Source organism: Gopherus flavomarginatus, chromosome 1 (assembly GCF_025201925.1).
Source record: "Gopherus flavomarginatus isolate rGopFla2 chromosome 1, rGopFla2.mat.asm, whole genome shotgun sequence".
Lineage (NCBI taxonomy): Eukaryota > Metazoa > Chordata > Testudines > Testudinidae > Gopherus > Gopherus flavomarginatus.
In genome coordinates this window covers 117,577,489-117,599,295 of record NC_066617.1, presented here as the reverse complement: position 1 = coordinate 117,599,295, position 21,807 = coordinate 117,577,489, and the positions used below count along the sequence as shown (strand labels likewise).

Below are 21,807 nucleotides of genomic sequence, written 5' to 3'. Positions count from 1 at the left end.
TCCGATTAACATACTCAGATGCTAGGTGGGGTGGTGCCAGAATAGGAACATGCGTCCCATCTATCGCCCCGCCACAGTTAGGGAAACCCATTTATGCAAAGCCATCCACAATGTCCTGCACGTTCCCCAGAGTCATGGTTCTTCTTAGCAGGGTGCGATTAATGGCCCTGCAAACTTGCATCAACACGATTCCAACGGTCGACTTTCCCACTCCAAACCAGTTCCCAACTGATCGGTAGCTGTCTGGAGTTGCCAGCTTCCAGATTGCAATAGCCACCGGCAAGGCAGCACTCAATCTCGTGTCCTTGCACCGCAGGGTGGGGGCAAGCTCCTCAGACAGTCCCATGAAAGTGGCTTTTCTCATCCGAAAGTTCTGCAGCCACTGCTCGTCATCCCAGATTTCCATGACGATGTGATCTCACCACTCAGTGCTTGTTTCCCCGAGCCCAAAAGCGGCGTTCCATGGTGCTGAGCATTTCCGTGAATGCCAGAAGCAATTTAGTGTCATACACGTCAGGCGACTCGCTATCATTGTCAGACTCCTCATCACTTTGGATCTTAAGGAATAGCTCAACTGCCAAATGTGATGTGCTGGCGAGACTCATCAGCATACTCCTCAGCAGTTCGGGGTCCATTTCCCACAGAAATCCCGCTGCACAGAAACCTTTGAGAGAGTCAAGATGGCACCAAACGTGGACGAAAAAACAGGGATTGCTGGGATGTGAAACGTGCATCATGGGGCATTGGGACAGGAAGCAGAATGACCCGCCCCCTTCCCACAACCCACGGCGCTAAAATGGGACGAGGTGCTCTGTGGGATAGCTACCCATAATGCACCACTCCCAACATTACTGCAAATGCTGCAAATGTGGCCACACTGCAGCGCTTTCCCTGTACAGCTGCACGAAGACAGCTGTAACTCCCAGCGCTGCACACCTGCAAGTGTAGCCAAACCCAAAGTGTGTTATACGCAAGAGATCAGCCTAGATGAGTCTAACAGTCCACCCTGGCCTGAAAATATATCTGACAGCCCAAGATAAAAGCCTTTTTTTAATCTGTTTGTAGCTCTGTAGTGTTTAGTGAGAGGGAGGTGTCGATATTTCAATACAGCAATTGACACCTCCTTTTCTCCCAGCCTGTTAAACCTCTGACTCTCACTTGACTGTCTGACTCAATGCTTACCTTTCAGTTCGTCATTTACACTTGGAACCAGGCTGCGAGTGCAATTTTGTCCTGTTTCATGCAAATTTTTTTCCTTTCCTAACTTGCAGCTATTTTTCTCTCACCCCTCTGTCCTCCCTCCCCACTTTTGTTTCCCCATAGCTGTGGGCGTGCAAATTAAGCTGGAATTACTCCAACGCAAGTTTTGGATGGCTACGCAGCAGGTAGGAATGGCAGTAATTCTGTGGAGATACGATTTCACCACCTTCCTTTTGCTTGTCCCATGCTATGCACGTTGATTTCTGGTGGCAGTTCCATGAAGGCTTTTGTGAAATTTGTGTTAAACAGATTTATGTGGTAGATTAGTTTTAAGTTACACGTTTCTCTAATCCTTTGACGGCTCTAATGCTGCATGAACCGCAAGTCTGTTCTAGGAATGCTGCGTTAACAATGTCAGAATCCTGGCCCAGCATTAACGCGGCTGCAGCTGACACAATTGTGGAAATATGTTTGCATTCATTCAGGCTTTCGGAACCATCATGGAAAGCTATAATTTGGGGCACAAAATCTCCCTGCCCTCCTTTACTATCCTGATCTCAGCGATGATGTTGATGATGATGATGAAATCCTACTAGCCTGTCAAAATAAAAAATAAAAATAAAAAAGACGACTTGCTCCAAGCTAGCAGGCCAGGAGAAATTTGCAAGGCTGTGCTGGTTTAGACAGTCTAATCAGAGTGAGAGAATGGGAATAACTAGAGCATTTCCTGGGTATGATAAGGAGGAGAATGGAAATGCCTTTTTGTTACCAGCAAGGGGCACTCTCAAAATATTAGGAATATGGGCAGCACATTGTGGGGAGGAGTCTCATCGGACTGAAGATGCAAAGAATGAAATGTCTGCCCAGTGCCCACAGAGGGAACTGTTACCAGGTTAGAATTATTCTGGTTTGAGCTCAGGAAAAACTTATCTCCATGACTGGAGAGCCTGAGGGGAATGGGAAAGGATTTTTATTGCCATTGGTGGCAGAGGGAGGGCTCTCAGCAGGCTGGAGCCTGAGGGGCCCTGCGTGTATGTCTAACAGGATACCTGGCAATAAGGAGATTCCCACAGAGTGAACAGGAGCTCGTTGGAGGTTTATCAAGGGGGGTTACTGAAAGGAGGTTGTGCAAGAACCTTCTGGGGGACACGGCCCCAGGAAGTAAACACATATTAACATATATTCATTCCCGGGGTGAAATGAGCCTGGGAAGAAAGACTAAAGAAGCTGAAGGGTGGTTCCTGGGTCAGGGATGAAGCCCTGTTTCTAACACTTACTCATGTGAAAGAAGAGTTTGCCTGACTTACTGGCACTAGCTAGCAGTTCAATAAGGAATCACTAATGAACATTTTGTTTTTTCTCTCCACATCTCTCCTGCATACTGCACTGCTCCACATACTCCCACCCAGCCCAATGACACTGATGTAAGTAGACAGGAGCTCAGGACAGAGAGATCTCTCAGAGTTCCCCACTGTATCCCTGCCTGTGTTGTATGATGCTTTGTTTGTCACGTGTATTTTGTATGTCATTGTATGATACATGCTGTCCCTTGCCTCTAGTAGCTGGCGACAGTCTAAGCCCACTTAGCTTTTGTTTTTCTTTGCAGTAACAAAGTGTCTTTGGCAAACCTTAAAGTAGACTGGGTTGCAGTGATTCAGAGACCCACCCAAGAAACCACAGAGCCTGACGTGGATTGGTCCCTTGGGAAGTAGTGATGCAGAAATGTTTGAAGCAGCAGTCCCAAAATAAATGGGGAGCACACATTCAATTATCCCCATCCCTGTGGTTTTCTCACGTAAATTTCCTGCTCTTTTTCGAGCAGAATGAACAAAGGTGATTCTAATCTCACTCCCACTGCTGCAAACCCAGAGTCATTCCAAAGGCTTTAAGAGAGTTCTTCCAGATTCACACCTATGCCGAGATGAGAATCAGTCCAAATGCTGCAATGTAAGCATGTAGAGGGGAACACATGAATTGGGAATGGGTGTTGTAGCCTTTCAGCAGGGCCACCCAGAAGATTCAGGGGGCCTGGGGCAAAGTGGGGGAGCTGCGGTGCTTGTACTCACCCGGCGGCGGTCCGGGACTTCGGCAGCATTTCGGTGGCCGGGGGCCCTTCAGTCACTCCATGTCTTCAGCAGCACTGAGCCGCCACCCACTGCCGAAGACATGGACCACCACCGGGCCAGGGCTCATGGGGCCCCTGCAGGGCCCAGGACAAATTGCCCCACTTCCTCCCCTCTCTGGGGAGCCCTGCCTTTCAGGTTGAAAATAATTCTTCTGGGTTTGTTAGGGATTCTCACCTGAACTCTTGGGTTTGGTCAGATTCTGCTGCATCACTCTTCTCTGGGCCAGTCCCCAGCTGGCCACTGACTGGATGGTACAATCCTAATTGATACATTCAAACTTCCCTTTGGAAGACTATCCACTTTTCCATTTGTACATTATTAGAAAACTCTTCCCTGCTGCCCTCATCGACAGGCACAACAACATTATAAATAGATTTAAACTAGAGCTAGGAGCAAACCAACATTCAGGACCTTTACTTTGCAGGAGTGGCTTGAAATCTGAACATGAATCTGGACTTGAATTTTGCAAGTGGCTCCTGACTTTATCTAGGCTGAACTAAACCCTCAGGTCTGAACAGCCTTAACCTTGAGGTGTCTGAAATCTGGATCCAGATATTTGCAGCTTGTACCTGTATCTGATTTACACAAACTCTCACACTCCTGAAATGTTGTTACAGTCTAATGAAATTCCATTGCTGGGCGATGGCAGAGCTGGTAGTTCTGAGAGATCACTTCAATCCCCGAGCTAAAAGACACAATGAGCCAAGAGACACAATGGGCCCAAACTGTCCCTTGGATTAACTCAATTGACTTCACTTTGGTTTGTAAATCTTCATCCCTATGGGTAATACTCTTGGGTTTATTACGACCATATTTCTCAGCCGCACAAACCAGAGCAAATCCAGAGTGACGTCTAGGGCTGCCACTTTTTTGTATATATATGTCATGTGGGGATGAAATAATCCCATCATGACAAGGCAACATTTGCACCGTCACATCATAACAGTGGACCAGGTAATGTCATCGTCTATTAAACCATTATCAAGATGTGAAGAGCCGATGTAGTTGTGGCAACGGCACAAAGCCATGGAGCCGGAAACAAACTGAAAATTCTTTAATCATCCTTTGAAATATGCTTACAGGACACAGGGTGGCTCCATGGAAATAGCACTCTGTATTGCAGAACTCGAGATGAGAAACACCACTAACAGTTTTGCTGTGATTTGAGAGGCCGATTTACCCACAGCTGTTCAGAGACAGCCAGGAAGAGCAGACGAAGAGAGGCTTATTTTTTTTTATAGAATTTATTGCAGTTTTAAAATAATCAGCAGTGGATCCAGAGTAGGCAAGGCCTGTCATCTTTGTCATTTATTCTTCCCCACCTCAGGAAAGCCATAGAAGGAAGGGGACTCGCGTAGAAAAATTGGCAACACTGCATCAGCTTTCCCTCCCCTGCCCCCAAGGAAAATAACAGAAAGAGACAGACACACACGGAACAGTTATGAAATGAATAAGCACTTGAAGGCTTTTGTTACTCACTGTTTAACTCCTCCTGTCCTAGCCAGTTCAATGGCGTGACACACGTCAACTCTGGTATCAGTAGATCCTTGAATGAAACAAATGGATGATGCCTGAGGCTACTGGAGCACATTCGCATTCTATTGTGTCATTAGTTGTCTGGATAAAAAACACTGCCTGAGAATAATGCATCCCTAAAATGTAATGCCTTTATTTTGGACAGGATGTTTTGAGATATGAAAATGAACCCTACATTTTCTCTCCAATTTATAATTATTTTTGTTATTAATACTAGAGGGATTGATTCTGCCATCCTTGCACTGAGGGCTTGCTATGCAGTCAGCGCATGGCAAGCTAGGCTGTGAACATACAGTGCTCTAGCCTGCCACACATTAACTGCCCAGGCGGACCCCGCTACAGCACACAAGAAGTTGCCTTAGGTCCTGCTCACAATGGATAAGGAGGCAGAACCAAGCTTACGTGTAATATTCAGTGGAGACAATACTGTTTATTTTGAGGAATTAGACTGTGGGTAGAGGGCAGAACCATTACTGGCATCCTTGGCAGGCGTTAAGTGTGTGCTGCTTAGACAGTCTATTTCAAAATGGTAACTAAGTCGTTGACCTGTACCCAGCTGAAAGATGTAGATCCTTTGTCTGATGTCCATCCCCTTGAGGCTAACAAGATAGACACTATCAGAGGGGGAGCCGTGTTAGTCTGGATCTGTAAAAGCAGCAAAGAGTCCTGTGGCACCTTATAGACGAACAGATGTATTGGAGACACTGTCATCATTTAATTTCTCCTGTTCCTTTCCAGTGCAGTGGCGTGGATGGCGCGTGTCCACTGAGCTGTCAGGATGATGTAAGTTTCATTGAGTTCGTTAAATGGTCTCTGTGAGGATTATGGGGTGAGGAGGTCATTGGCTGAGGGTCTGCTCCCACTGAAATCAGTGGGAGTCAAGGGTGCTCAACACCTTACAAGAGGTGCTCAGCAGGACCACAACCAGAGCCAAACATTCAGTGTAGGGCTTGACCTAGCACCAAGTCCTGCAGGGAGCTTGTCTGGGTCAGGGGAAATCACCATGGTACAGCATGTGGGGCTCAGAGTGCATCGATCTCCTCTCTGATTTGGCCAGTAGATTCTAGTGGCTACTGAGGAGAATGCCTGTTAGAGAAGCCCCTCATGTTTTCCATTCTCCCTATGTTCATGCCATCCGAGGTTTCCACTGGCTGCTATACCATTGGAGTCCAGCTGTGTTCTGGAGAGAATGTCCTGTCCTGTCAGCAGTGGGATTAGAGAAGAATCCTCTTTTCATAATCAGAGAGGGTCTCTTCTGGATCCTGATCTCTTCCTCAGTCTGAGACAATAGGATAAACTGCAAAATATAGACCATCAGGATTGCCCATGAAATGGTAGATCTTGACCAGGGTCCTCTCACCCTTACCTCAGATTTTTTTGCCTCTGGAGAATCTGGAATCTTTTTCTCTTGGAAAAAAAATCTAGATGGAGGCAGGATCATCTCTAGTGCTTACAGCAGAAGAACTGGTTGTCAGGAGTCCCAGATTCTGTTCTTCATTCTGCCACTGACTCACTATGTGACCGTAGAAGAATTTAGTCTTTGTGCTCTGTTTCCCCATCTGTGAAATGGAGATCGTAACAAGGGTTAACTCACTATTGTTTGTAAAGCACTTTAACATCTGCAGGTGGAAAGCACTGGATAAATGCAAAGTATTATTACTATTCTATTAAGAAGAGTGCTATCTGAACTCCCTTCCTTTTCTGACAGTGTGTAGTGTTTTCTTAAATATTGTTTATATTACAGTAATAGCCCACACAGACATAGTAAACGGCAGACTCTTTGGGGCAGAGACTACACTTTAAATACTATAAGCAAAGCGGACGCAGGGTGGGAGGGGAAATGAAGACAGAGAGAGGAAGTGATTTGCCCAGGGTCACACATCAGGCTAGTGACAGAGCTGGGAATAGGACCCAGGTATCCTGAGCCCCAGGACAATGCCCTGTCCACTAGGCTATACTACCTCCCCTGTTATACTAGTAACAATAAACAACCAACCATAACCAAAGTGCCATCTGTAATTTCACTTCCTTTCCCTTATATCTCTGCAGAATCTGAACTGCTTCCTCATTGATAATAATGGGTTTATATTCATTTCCAAGGGACCTACAGAGGTAAGAGGGCTCAGACCTGCTTATGTAATAGAGGGGAGAGTTCAATTGCATCAGCCTCCAGTTATTCAATATGCAGACCCAGGATCAGGGACCCACCACAGCCGAATAGAGCATTCAGCACAGTGTCCTCCCTACAACTGTTATGAACAAAGGAGTGAGGGTTTGGATACACAGAACAGGCCCCGTTTTGTCACTTGTCCTTCCAAGCATCAGATCAAACAACTGTTGGGGAGGGGGACCTAGGGCCGACGGGAGGAGATGGAGACATCAGGACTCAGCTGAGAGGCTTCACTGTGTTTCATCCAATCTGCTGGAACCCTCCCCCAGCACTGGTAAGTGAGTGGGGTCTGGAGGTCACAGCCTAGGGCTGTGAGTCAGGAGACCTTAGTTCTGTTCACAGGTGTGGGACTGATTTGGTATATGGCCTTGAGCAAGTCACTCTAGTGCCTCAGTTTCTGCATCTATAAAATGAGGATAGCAATACTTACCTTCCCCTCCCCTCGGGGGCATGGGGAGCCTTCATTAATGAATGCATTAGTGCCTGTGAAGTGCATTGGGACCCTCAGATGGAAGGGTACTAGACAATACAGAATGTTGATATTCTGTCTCTGGGAGTTGGTTGAAGAAATGACTCTAGATGAATCATTGAGTAAGAGCAGCCACAGTATAATTAAGCTCAACAACCTTGGGGGAGAGAAGGTACCAAAGGCCTGTGACACAACTTTAGCAAGGGAATTTTTAAAGATAACGAAGAAACTAGTCCAAAAGGTTTTTATGTCAAAAGTAAAGAAATAAAAATTCTTACCCTGACCGTGGAGGCTACTGACATAATCTACGAGAGTCGCAAAGGACATTAATTCCCCTAAACTAAAACAGAAGCAGGAAGGCAAGAAAAGAAACAGGATGGTTAAGTGGCTGGGTTCTCAAGCCAAACAAGTGTCCTTCAGAAAATGGAAATCCAGCTCAAGTGAAGCCAATAGAAAGGAGCATAAACTATGGCAGGTACAGTGTAAGGTAATGTGACATTTCCCAGGGTACAGTCTGGACTGTTGGACAGCTGTGTCCCCTCCACTCTCCAACCTGGGATGCCTCTTACCCTGCTTTGCTGTAAGAACATCAACTTCTGGCCTGCTCACACACAGCCTCTAGCACGTAAAATCCCTCCCAGCTACCAAGTATTGAGTGCTGCTCACTAGTCACTCATGAATTAAACCGCAGAGCAACACCAGCAAGTTCTCTAGTCCCAGACTTATCTCTCAGAGCTATGCATCTTATACTGTCCAGCAGACTACTGAACAATGCAAGCTTATAGAAAGTCCATCATTTCAACAAAGGAAAATGATATGCACAGGCCTATTTTAGGCCAAATGGAGTTTTCCACACACTTTAATCCAAACACACTGGTTAAGATAAAACAATAAGATACGTTTATTAACTACAGAAAGATGGATTTTAAAGGATTGCAAGTGATGATGCATAGAAGTCAGGATTGGATACAAAAAGAAAAAAAAAAAGGAAAATGCAAGCTAATGGTTAACTTAAACTAACAAAATTCAAAGCAAAGGTTTTCCTCATCCTACACTGCAGTATATTTCGCAGGCTGGGTCTCCTTTCAGTCTCCTCTTAGTTCAGTGTCCTTCAGGTATTCACTGATATTATGAGCAGAGAGAAGGAAGGAAGAGAGGTGAATTGGAGGCCACTGTCTCTCATTTTTATATCACTGTCCCCCCTTTGAGCCAGCTGGAGTGCTGGAGACAAAGTCTCTTGTGTATGTGAGTTCTGAACCATCCTGTGATGAAATGTAAATTTCTCATTCAGACCTTCCTGCTGTTGGAGAATGGCTGCTTAAGCCATGATAGCTCTTTAACACCGGACTGGGTGTTGGTCTGTCCTTTGTTCCTGAGAAACTGGTTTGGGCCTGCTTTTCTTAACTTGGAGAATGTTACAGCAATGTTATACAGTAGAATCCTATAACTTTACACACAATGATGATACATGTATTTTACTGGAACACAAATGTTCAGCACATTATGAGCTTTCAAATGATACTTTACACGGCATACTTTGTACAAAAATTATCATAGTCTAGTAAAAATTGTGACCATAGTGGTATAGACTGTCACAGGTAGAAATTAATGAGGAATTTGAAGAACAAAAAGCCAAAGACAGAAACAAATAAATTCTTTAAGTAAATCAGAAGGAGGAAACTTGTGAGATAATTTGTACATTTGCTGGACTATTGGGGAATAAAGAGAGCAAGTAAGGACAGTTGTTGAGAAGCTAAGGTCCAAATTCTGATCCCCTTACTTATGAGGAGTATCATCTTACTCCACCAAGCTCAGTGGGACTGTTTGTGGTGTAACGTGCTACTCAGCGTGGGTAAGGTTGACAGAATCTGGCCCTAAATTATTTCTTTATGTCTATCTTCACTAGAGACGATGCTGGGGAGATACATATCCCAAACCTACTCTTTTCAGATAATGAAGATGGGGCACTCTCAGGGATTCTGATGTCAAAAAACGAGATGCAGGAACAAACAAACTGAAGAGCAGTAAGTCAGCATGGCCAGATGATGTAGAAAGGAGCTGGAAAACGAAATATTTAACCTTCTAACAAAAATATGCAACTTCATTAAAATCCACCCTATGCCAGATTATCAGAAAGTTGCAGATACTGTACCTGTCTTTTAAAAAGACAATGAGGGTAATCCTGGAAATAACTGCAGCCTTACTTCAGTACCAGATACACTGGTTGAAGAGATACTTGAAAACAGAACTGTAAAACACTCAAATGAACATGATGAGCGGTACAGCTTCTGTAAAGGAAATTGTCTGACCTTCTAGAATTCTTTGTGAGTGTCCACAAAATAGTACATAATGGAGAACCAGTTATAATTTATTGGAACTTTTCAAAAAGCTTTTGACAAAATCCCTCACAAGGGGCTGCTAAAGAAACTGTGTAGTTACGTGGTTAGAAATAAAGTACTGTCGTAGATCAGGAAGTAGTTAGGAGACAGAAAACAAAGCATAGGAATAAATAGTCCATTTACAACATAGGAAAGGTTACCAATGGGGTGTCCCAAGGTTCCATAGTTAGACTAGTGTTGTTGAATATATTTATCAATACTCTGGGAAAGGGAAGGAGGGAAAGAGCAAGATGGTGAACGGCGCAGATAGAATTTAGGTAAGTCAAGATTAGGGAAGACTGCGGGGAACATCAAAAGATCTTAATAAAGCTAGACAAATGGGCAATACAGTAGGAGTTGAAATTCAGTATTGACAGATGTAAGAATGCACATAGGAAGGAATAATTTTGAACTACACGTATACATTTCTGGGCTCTAATTTAACTCTCAGAAATGAAACCTGGGTGGCACTATGGATATCTCAAACATCTGCTCAGTGTACAGTGATGTCAAAAAAGAAAACAAAATGTTACTATGCATAAAGAATGAAGTAGAAAATAATATTGCAAATATTGTAATGCCATTAGGTGAGTCACTGATATGCCTTCACCTGAAATGGTGTGTTTAGTTCTGGCCACCATCTGCTAGAAGATAACAGAAATAGAGGGGCTTCAGAGATGGTTGATAAAATGAGGCATGGGGAGAATTCCACGTGAGGAAAGATTGAAAAGATCAGGTTGGTTTAATTTAGAGAGAAGATGAATATTTACACCTATTTACTTTTTTTCATAATGCAAGAACTAATGGACAGCTAATAAAATAGAAAAAGAAAAAATTATGAAAGAAAACCTTTGTTTCATTACATTCCAATAACCTGTGGAACTCACTGCCACGAGATTTCACTGAGTCAATAACTTAGACTTCAAAACAGCATGGTCATTTAGATGGTTAATGAGACCATCCACAATTCATTAGACAGATTAAAACATATAGAAGGGACATAACCCTTATGCTTCAGGATATAAATCAGCTACCAACTGAGAGGGGGATGGGAAGGAACTTGCCCTTTGGGCAGATTTTTCTGTAAGTCTTCACTGTGGGGTTTCTTGCACCTTCCTCTGAAGCATCTGGTACTGGCTACGGTCAGCCATAGGAATAGATGGACTCCTGGTCTGCTCTTGCAGGGAAGTTCCTATGTTCCTACTGTTTATAGGTCCAGGGTATTTTGTTTTGTTTTTTTGACTAAGTTCGACTATTTCTTCATCTTGACCCTCACGTGCTTTAAAAAAAATATATATAAAAAAGTTACATTCCTGAAGCCATTTGCCCATGGACAAAGGCAACGGCAGACTGCTTAATGCCATTACTGCTGTCAGTTCTGGGCACATGGCACCTGTATTCCTCTTATGCTGCCTCTGCATTGCCCCTGGGTCTTATGGAAAATGGGGTTTATGCAAAGCTGTTCTCTGGAAGATCTGACGAGTGAAAACCTGTTGTTATCATGGATTTAGATAAATTATAAACATTATCCGCGTGCCTCTGAGATCAGGCATTCTGGCAGGCTCCAGTGCTATCAGCTACTCTAGCTGTTAACTCCCTAGAGCTGAGGAAATTCATCATTTCTCTTCTCAGTCCACAGCTTGCCAATGACTTTTTGTTCATGTTTCATTTGTATTTAGATTGGCTCTTTATTTCACCTGTTACCTTTGGTCTCTAAATTGTTGATTGGGATTCCTACAGCCTTTTCCTCTGCGACAGACATCAAACAAATGGCAGCTACTCAGCCAGGAGACCACACAGGCAGTAGATTTACTAAATCGGGAGCCTGAGATCTGGTGGGTAGGGCAGCCTTCATGGTCTGTGTCTGCACACTGGACATCTCACCACATTGCAGCCTTTCCCAACCTGGGTCTCCACACAGTACAACTCACCACACTGCAGCCTTCCTGGATCTCCACATGTGGGCCATCTTAACACAGAGGAGTGTTCCTGAATCTGGATTTCCTTGAGGAAACAAGTCAGCCAGCTTGCTACATTGCGTCCCTACCCAAGTTAGCTATGTAGGTTATATGTGCCTAGTGCCTGATGCTAATGCCAGTTTTACAAGTGTATGCCATTTAAATACCGAGGCCAATGTCTGTGTATAAAAGAGAGAAGGACAGAAGTTCTGTCTGCAGTGCTCATCATGCAAAACATACCAGGAAGCGCATCAGATCGTGAATGAGTCTGTGCAGGAGAGTCCAGTGAGTCATGCAGTACTGTGTGTGTCAAGAGGAAGCTCTCCCTGTACCCCATCTGCATCTCAAGACAGCACAAACTGTTACTGCTCTAACATGAACAGTGGTGGGACCCCCGTTCCTATTTCTCCCTGCATTTGGCCAAAGAAAGGCAACCAAGGAACCGGCTTCTTGTTTAAAACAAGTAGAACCTGCCAACAGTGTGACACTTCCCAGTATTTCAGAGTAGCAGCCGTGTTAGTCTGTATCCGCAAAAAGAACAGGAGTACTTGTGGCACCTTAGAGACTAACACATTTATTTCAGCATGAGCTTTCGTGGGCTACAGCTCACTTCTTCGGATGTATAGAATGGAACACACAGACAGGAGATATTTATACATACAGAGAAAATTTCAAGATAAAAATAGAGGAAAGTGCCAAAGTGTGTGTGTTCTTACAGTGATGACATGAGCAACTGGGATTGAATTGCCTTAGCTGCTCCAGGAGCTATGAGATCTTCTCCATCATGTCTCCTCACTCAATCATGCTGCTGTCCTTTGCCTTGATCTGACACCACCCCCTGTCCAGGGGAGATAGCCTAGCTTTGATTCACGTGCTGATGACAGGGATTCCACCCACAGATCCATTGTAGGAGATAGTTTTAAGAACAGACAGTGGATCATGCAAGCCACGCCTCCCTGTGCCTTGGGAGCTGGAGGGGAGGAGGTGGTCCACTAACCTCTTCCCAAAGGAAGCAAGAAGCTTAGTGAAAGCTGAGAGCTGCAGAAGGTTATGAGTTGGGCTTTAATGAGTGTGAAGAGTTGCTTTGATGAAGAGCCATTTGGGTTTACTAAAAATGGAGTTTTCTCGTGCTATTATCAAGCACACAGTACATAAAAGTACCTAGCTTTGAAAATCTAGTACTGTAGGTCAAAAGGCCAGATCATTGCTGTTTTCTGAATGTACTTTCTGGGCCCTATTCTCATTTATACTAAGAATCCATTAAATGTTTACATTGCCACTGCAAATGAGAATCAGGCCCTCTGTGCTCAGGAGGAATTGCAGAAACTCAGCAAGACGTCCCAGTATTCCTGAACTAGACAGGCTGCACTCATAGTCCAACCAAGGCCCTTTGACCTTGCCATGCCAGCTACAGATTATGTTGCATTAAATCCAACTGTTCTGGCTCTCATTACTGCTACAGAATGGTATTAAATGAAGCAGCTGGACCAATAACCACCATAATCAGATTGAAAGAGCCAGTGAGGTGAAAAAGCTACAGCTTGCTCAGACACCTTTGACTGTGTCTGAAATTATTGTGGGGGGGGGGGGGAAGAGGTGACTTTATGCCTACGTATGTGTGGTGGGAATGTCTGGCTCTTTAAGAGTATTGGGAGGAGATTTTTAACCAAGTATTACTAATGTTCGGTGATTATTATCAAATGATGCTTTGGTAAATCCTCCTGGGGCTTCCTAGGGGAAACGGTCACACTCCCACTAATGAAGAATTAATCTCTCATTCACTGTTGGCTGCTAAACTAGTTTCTCATTAGAAAAGGAAATTTTTGCCCAAACCAGAATGGTTCCATACTATATGGGAGCTAATTCTTATGGAAAAATTAACCCATCAGATCTGTACACTGCAAAATGGACAGAAGACCAATAAATAAATATTTAGTTACCCTATCCCATCCTCAGAGAAAGCACACTTGCCAGAAAACAAACCATTGCTTTGACAAATGTTAAACATAACTATAGCGGACTTACTCTGGTTTGTTAGTAAGTAAAGGCAGAATTGTTGTTGAGTTCAAGAAAATCTCCAGAGGCAACATACATTGACTTGTGTAAAGATTTTGCATCCTCTGATATTGTAATAATCTGCCCAATAGAATATCCTGACTATATCTTTGCACAATGTCTCTCTTAAACAAAAAGTGATACAAAAATGGCTGTATTTGTTAATATTGCATCTTTGGTACCTGTATGGCTGTGATTTGCAAAACTGCTTATGATTCCTAAATAAACATGTAACTGCACATACACATTGTGCTCTTTGTCCCCCTATAGTCGCTGAACCACACAGAGATTTAAGAGTTCGCTACAGATTTTGAGCTAACATAGCTGGGTCTTTCAGCTCAGGCAGGAGAGGCACATGCTTTCAGAACCCGTGTTCACAGGTTACAAATATTCACAAGAGAATACAGGCCCCACCTCAAACTTCTCAGCCAGTCAAAAGCTGGAGCTACGTGCAGGGCCGGCTCCAGGCACCAGCGCAGGAAGCAGGTGCTTGGGGTGGCCAATGTAAAGGGGCGGCATGTCCGGATCTTCAACAGCAAGTCCCTCAGTCCCTGTCGGAGCAAAGGACCCATGGCAGAATGAAGTGGCAAGGTTGAGCTGCCGCCGAAATGCCGCCAATCGCGGCTTCTTCCACCACCTCCCTTCGCCACTTGGGGCGGCTAAAAAGCCAGAGCCAGCCCTGGCTGTGTGATGCCTCTTTAAAGGTGCTTGTTGGTTATTAACAGTATTCATAAGGTAGTAGATCCTACAGCGTCTAGACAGAATGGATTGGTTTCACCAGTAGAAAGCTTAGGAACTTTAACACTAACATTGCTCTCTTCCCTCTCCCCTTTTATCACTTTGTCTGTGCAGGCTGGAAAATTTTTTGGTGAAGTGGACGGCTCAGTAATGAACCAACTCCTAAACATGGGAATGTTCAGGCAGTAAGTGGAGATCTCCTCTGTACCTTTCTTCTGTTAGAAGGCAATAGAGGTGGGGATGAAATGTATTGTCTCAGTGACAGTGGTATAGCTGGCTTTAAGGACAATGAGGGAAACCATGAGGTGGGGCAGGAAGTTCAATTATTTATTTCCCTACTGTCTATTTTCCTACAGACACTCTTTCACCTAGCATCTTCCCCCTTATCAGAATCCTCACACTTCTTTTCTCCCTTCTCCTGCCAGGCTTCTCTTGCTTACTGGATGCAGCTACTGCAAAGCATTATGGGATCAACTAAATCCCAAACTGCCCCAGTCTTGCACTATGTGAACTGCACCTATGTCTTAGTCCCATATGTTAGAAGGTGCTATATATATGGAAAGTTTCTCTGCTTTTGGTTGAAAGCTTTTCAGTTTCTTCTCAGACCTTGAAAGACTTTAAATGATTGGCTGGCTGCCAGAGACCTCCCCAGTAGCTGCAATACAGTTGGTAGAAAATGTTTTCCCTTTGAATGTCCTTCACTGGTTTAGCTGCACATTAATTCTTTAGTAAGTTCAAAAACAAATTAAACATTTAGATGGATTAAAAATGGCATCTGGGGTTACTCAGGTACATAAATTATAATCCTTCCGTTTGAGGGCATATAATGGTCACCTCTGAATTCAGGAAGAAATTTCCTCCTATGGTACATTAGTGCACAGTGTAGCCTATGATTAGGTTTTGGCTTAAGTTAGCCTAAGTGTAGAAGAGTATGGAGAAATTAAAGTTGCTAGTGTAAGAAAAGTTAGAGAGAAGTTGAAAACCATAAAACAGAAAAATTGAAGTTGCCTACAATGTAACTTTGCTCATATCCTTGCTATGTTTTTTAAAATGATAAATGTTTTATTAAAATTTTATCTAGATTAATAGCACGAAAATACATTGTTATAGATGTTAATTTAAATAATAGGCTATGTAAAAAACCAATAAAAAGGTAGCAAAAATGTGAATATGATAATAAGTGTTTAATGTTAATTATTCTTATAATAGTTTTAAGTCATTTTGTTAAAACAGAGGAAAGTTCCAATCAATATCCAAAAAAATACCATTAGGTTCCAAGCTCACAAAACTTTACTTTGCTCTGTTGTCAGTGGACTAATCACCCACTGACATACCATTTCATGGTCAAGTATGAGTATAACTGAAGTATTGTGTAAGTAGTAATAGCATGCCTGTTTGCTTAACTAATCTTTTTTTTTTTTTTAAAATCAAGTTCAATTTTGTCATTCACCGTGTCGCCTAGTGGTCCTTTGCTAAATAGATTGTCTGTAACCGACTCAGGGCTCTAATCTGAAAACTAAGTTGTGTTTTGTTGCACCCTTTTCTTTAAGAAGTTCATATTAATTGGGAACATTTCAACATAAAAGTTACAGCAGCTACAACACTTCTCTCAGCAGCATCCAGCATTACCCACAGACCAGACAGTGGACTAGCTAGACCATCAGTCTAATCAAGCATGGCAATTCTTATGTACAAAAATATATCCAGGATGTAGCCTGAGTAGGAAAAAAAATTAGCTCACACTTGACCATCTCATGGATGGTCACACTTCTTGCTTTTGACTGTTTGCTTGTTTTGCTTTGATTTTATAGGGTGACGATGTACGACTATCAGGCCATGTGCAAAATGCCCTACCATCATCACAGTGGAGCCCAGCCCCTGCTCAGTGTACGTATCTCCCTACAGTCAGCCCATTGCACGAATGCTCATCGGTAGTTTGGTCCAGAACTTCTCTAGTGCCTTGGAACACATTCCTGTTAAGAGATAAGGAGTTGTTTGTTCTCCAGTGATGGGAAATTCAAACCTGACATAGATCAATGCAACTCCATTTCCTTCAGCCATTTACATGCAGTCCCATCATGCCTATCAAGCATATAGGGAACCACAGAAATCTATGCAATGAACTGTCACCAGTACAGTGCCAGGCTTTTCTTAGGTTACAATCTGTACATGAAAGTGAAGGCATTGACTAGGCATTGCAATGTCAGCATCAGGAGAAAGTCCTCTAGGAAGGGACATTCAGACTACCATGGAAGAGATGAAGACATGGAATAGAGGGACCAAGGCTATATGTTCTGAGAATAGCATGTAGGCCAGGAACTAGCTAAAAAGGTAGGTAGATTCAGGGCCGGTGCAAGGATGTTTCGCACCCTAGGTGAAACTTCCACCCTGTGCCCCCCCACGCCCTCAGGCACACGTGCCCCCGTCTACACAGCAGCTCCCCGCCCTGTCCTGAGGCACCCCCCCTTGCGGCAGCTCCCCCCTGCCCACCCTAGCTCACCCTGCTCCGTGCACGAGCACCTGAGCACACCATGGCTGCTTCACTTCCCCTGCCTCCCAGGCTTGTGGCGCCTAAGCTGATTAGTCCCGCAAGCCTCAGAGGCAGGAGAAGTGAAACAGCTCATCCCTGCTCCGCCTCCTCCCCAAGCACGCTGTGGCCGCTTCACTTCTCCTGCCTCCCAGGCTTGCGGTGCCAATCAGCTTCGGCGCCGCAAGCCAGGGAGGTGGGAGAAGTGAAGCAGCCATTGGGTGCTCAGGGAGGAGGCAGAGCAGAGGTGAGCTGGGGCGGGGAGTTTCAGTGCATGCCACACACCCCCCCTTGCTGCAGTCGGCCCTCCCCGTGCCCCCCTGCCCCAGCTCCCTCCGCCTAAATGCTGGCGGCGACCTGGGCGGCTGAAGATCTGGCCACCGTGGTTACTGCCCAAGAAAATGGCGCCCCCCAAATCCTAGTGCTCTAGGTGACCACCTAGGTCGCCTAAATTGTTGCACCGGCCCTGGGTAGATTGGGCACTAGGCAATCCACTTTAAAGAAAGGCTGGATGGATATGGGGTTAAGATGCTGTGTTATCAAAAGCAGACAACACTAACTGCAGTGCAAAGCTACTAATGCCGCAGCTTGTACCCAAAGTACCACTTTCCATCAGATAACAGCATTCTAGACTGTCATTGTCCCATTTAGTAGGTTTATTTCCTCCCTGCTCTGTGCTATCAGAGGTCATCCATACCAGAGAAAAATCATCAAGTAATGACATCTTCAAAGTCCCATGCCCATTTGGGATAAACTCCCTGACCCAATGCGAGTGGAGGTGTGGAGATATTATTGGTAGCAAGGAGACTCCACTGGCTTTTGATGCATTTTGCAAATTTCCCTTGATTCCAAGAGCTTAAATTTTAGCCCATCTCCAAGAGTTTGCTTGATAGAGAGAACCTAGATGAAATATCGAGTCCTGCAGGACGACTGTCTTTTCTGTGAGCAGAACTTTATAGTATTTCTCTTTTTTCTTTTTCTCCAGCCCATTTATACCTTTCTTGCTGCAGCGAAGTGGCTGATAAGTGATTTCCTCACGTGAGTACAACAGTTTGGGAGGATCACACCAACGGGAGAGAGATCTAAGACAAATACATGCACAGGCTCGTTGTTAAGACATGACTACAGTAGAACCTCAGAGTTACAGACATCTCAGGAATGGCGGTTGTGTGTAACTCTGAACAAAACGTTATGGTTGTTCTTTCAAAACTTTACAACTGAACATTGACTTAATACAGCTTTGAAACTTTACTATGCAGAAGAAAAATGCTGCTTTCCCTTTATTTTTTTAGTAGTTTACATTTAACACAGAACTGTACCTCGTTTGCTTTGCTTTTTTTTTTTTTAGGTCTCTGTTGCTGCCTGATTGCATAATTCTGGTTCCAAATGAGGTGTGTGGTGAACTAGTCAGTTCATAACTCTGGTGTTCGTAACTTTGAGGTTCTACTGCAGTGCTTCTCAAACTAGGGTCACCGCTTGTGTAGGGAAAGCCCCTGGCGGGCCAGGCTGGTTTGTTTATCTGCCCCATCAGCAGATCCGGCTGATCGCGGCTCCCACTGGCCACCGTTCGCCACTGCAGGCCAATGGGAGCTGCTGGAAGCTGTGGCCAGTATGTCCCTCAGCCAGCACCGCTCCCAGCAGCTTCCATTGGCCCGGAGCAGCAAACAGCAGCCAGTGGGAACTGCAATTGGTCGGACCTGAGGAATGGGCAGGTAAACAAACCGGCCCAGCCCACCAGGGGCTTTCCCTACACAAGCGGCAACCCCAGTTTGAGAAACACTGTTCTACTGCATAGGCATTTCTGTAGCATTATCACCATAATACTGGAGCACCTCACCACAGCCCTGTGAAATACAGAAGTACTAATATTCCCACTTTGCAGATTGGGAAGCAGAGGTACAGAGTAATCACGTGATTTGCCCAGGGTCATCAAAGTGCAAAGTCTGTGGCAGAACCAGAAATATAACCTAGAGCTCCCAACTCCCCATGCAGTTCCTTTAACCACTAGACCGACCATCCTTTTCAGATTTGACTAGGATCAGTTGAGAACAATTTTTCAGTTGAAAAAAAAAAAAAGAGATAAAGAAAGAAGAAACTAGTCTGTTCAAATAAGGATCCTAATGACATGCTGTGTTTCCTGCACATGGTGCAGTGTTGAGGAGGACAGGGGGGAAGGGAGAGAAAGAGGTTTAAACAGGAGCATTGGAGTCAGCTTCCCCTCAGATTGAGAGGAAGTTCAGATGTACATCTGGGTCCAAATGTTGCAACTTCGATCAATTTTTACATTGGGCCCAAACTGAAGCACTGAACCTAAACATCCTTGAAGTTTGCAAAAGATCCAGAGTCCAAGGCTTGAGCCCATCTTTAGTACAGATTAGTTCACCAGGCACACACTGCCCCTGTCACTGTGTTTGCATAGTACCCACTTCTGTCACACTGATCAATACTTACTCCACAGCTGGTTCTCAAGATGCTTGAGTCATTTCTCAGCCTCAAAGGCCACAGAGCTAATGAATGTACTGAGTGGAGGGCAGCCTACACTCAGGGCCGGCTTTAGGAAGTGCGGGACCCCGCCAGGGATGACTCACCCGGCGGCGCTCCGGGTCTTCTGCGGGCTGCAGCACTGAAGGACCCGCCGCTGAAATGCCGCCCAAGACCCAGAGCAAGTGAAGGATCCACCGAAGAAGACCCGGAGTGCCGCTGTGTGAGTAAAAATTAAAAAGGTGCCTAAGTTAGGCGCTCTTCTTTAGGGTGCAGGGCCCTCTTAGGCGGGGGCCCAATTCGGGGGAATCAGGGGGAATCAGCCTAAAGCCGGCCCTGCCTACAATGTTCTTTGGGAATAAGCCATTCTATCATGAACAAAGCAAATCAGAGAGCCAAAGGGATGTGCTGAAAGGGTGAAAAAGGTCTCGGGCTTCTGCTGCAAGAAAATTCACATTGCACATTTTAGGACTTGGGCTCTTTAGGCCATGGCAGTCCGCTGGGCCATCTCTGTGACACCTGTATCCTTCTGAACTACTGCAAAATGTCCTTTCTTGCTCTTTTACCAGATTTCTTTTGGAGTTCAATATTTGTGGCTTCTGGCACTCAGACAGCTTGGCAGATGGTAAGTATGCAGAAGTACAGCTGCACCATAGCACACAAATGTTACAGCACCACTGGAGGAAGGAGTTACACAGAGAAATTTTGCACAGTGCCAAGGCAACACTCGCATATTGGCACTAGGAATTTAGTCTCCGGGTCCTATTACCACCATGTTCAAGACCTGCTGAAAGCTCCAAAGCTGAAAAGCATTCAGAATGAAGTTCTTGTCTCAGTGTCCCACTGCCTGGGGCTACAGTGACTTTACAGCAGCTTAATATCATGGGAAGTGGTAGAATGGTTTCTTCTCCCCTGGTTCCCTGATAAGTTTTCCCCACATTGGACCAACTGAATATATAAGTCAGCTGTGATGCATATTCAGTTAAAAGACTCCTCAGGTTCTATGGAATTCTATAGCCAACATATAATTCTGTTAAATGATACAGGATGGTTTTTAAAACCTATAATTTGTCATTTCCTACTACATTCTATAGGGTATCTGTCAGTCAAGACAATGAAAACAGAACATTGCACAGTAGTTGAGCACAGTGCCTCATTAGGAGCTGGAAGGATCTGTATGAAGGCTGTATTGTAATATGAAATCTTCAGCAGTTATTCATAGGTAAATCCTGCTTCTGTTGAAGACAACAGCAAAATCCTCATTGACTTTGGTATTTGGCCTTCAGTTGCTCTGCATTTCCCAGTATTCTGGAGAGCTCGATCTTATGCTAAGAAGGTGAAATTCATCCTGTTCAGAGTCAGCTCAAGACATAAGCACCATTTAAGTCCCACTTAAGTCCTCAAAATAAGGATTAACTAGGACTTCTGAAGTGATAGGACTTGTGTAGGCTTTCTGAACAAGCGTGAACTTCATGCAAAATACGTATGATAAATACTATGGCCCTCCTGAAGAGTGGCATATTTCCTTCAGGATCACATAGGTTCACAGAAGAGGGGGAGAGAGAGAGAGAAAAACAGGTTAGATTACCAAATCCATTCCTGCTGTCCGTGCAGGAGAGAGTGCCCTTATTAGAAGATACAAGTGAGTGAAAGGTTTGGTTCTGTGTGTCCATAACTATGTGTCACTTTAAATGGATGTGTTTTGTTTTAATCATGCTCTTGGGGGGAGAGGGGGACAAGAGGGTCTGATTCCTGTACTATTCATCATCACTCCCTTCTCTTTCTTTCATTTTCCCTTCACTTCATCCATGACCTCCCCATGTGACTTCATACATTCACTATGCTGCCATCTTGTGACTGTCATGTGACCCCATCTTCATTATGTGACTCGGATAGCCAAGTCTGTCTTCCATCATTGTAAGTAGACTGAACAATTTGAGTTTCCTAGGAATGGAAAGGGGAGGTTCACAAAGCATTTAGTCAGAAGCCTAAGATGGGAAGGGGCAAGCAAACCATCCTTTTGGTTTTTTAACTCCAGCGGCCCTGAGTGAGGTTTCAGAGTAATGCAGGTAGTGGCGCCTAACACTAATTCTTTGCCCTGCCAATGGATGGTGATAGAGCTGCTGATATGGGCCAGGTCTCTGAGAAGTCAATAAAAGGGAAAATACT

The 21,807-nt window shown here is 44.5% G+C and overlaps 1 protein-coding gene across 1 annotated transcript in view; it reads left to right on the top strand.

Moving 5' to 3' along the window:
- CACNA2D4 (calcium voltage-gated channel auxiliary subunit alpha2delta 4) overlaps window positions 1-21,807 on the top strand; it is a 163,665-nt gene that overhangs the window by 130,634 nt on the left and 11,224 nt on the right. Inside the window, exons 28-36 of the mRNA XM_050936309.1 lie at window positions 1,324-1,385; window positions 2,610-2,624; window positions 5,601-5,645; window positions 6,912-6,974; window positions 14,745-14,815; window positions 16,442-16,517; window positions 18,143-18,195; window positions 20,208-20,263; window positions 21,535-21,555. Of these exons, the coding sequence (XP_050792266.1) occupies window positions 1,324-1,385; window positions 2,610-2,624; window positions 5,601-5,645; window positions 6,912-6,974; window positions 14,745-14,815; window positions 16,442-16,517; window positions 18,143-18,195; window positions 20,208-20,263; window positions 21,535-21,555 (462 nt within the window). The remainder of the gene's footprint in view (window positions 1-1,323; window positions 1,386-2,609; window positions 2,625-5,600; window positions 5,646-6,911; window positions 6,975-14,744; window positions 14,816-16,441; window positions 16,518-18,142; window positions 18,196-20,207; window positions 20,264-21,534; window positions 21,556-21,807) is intronic.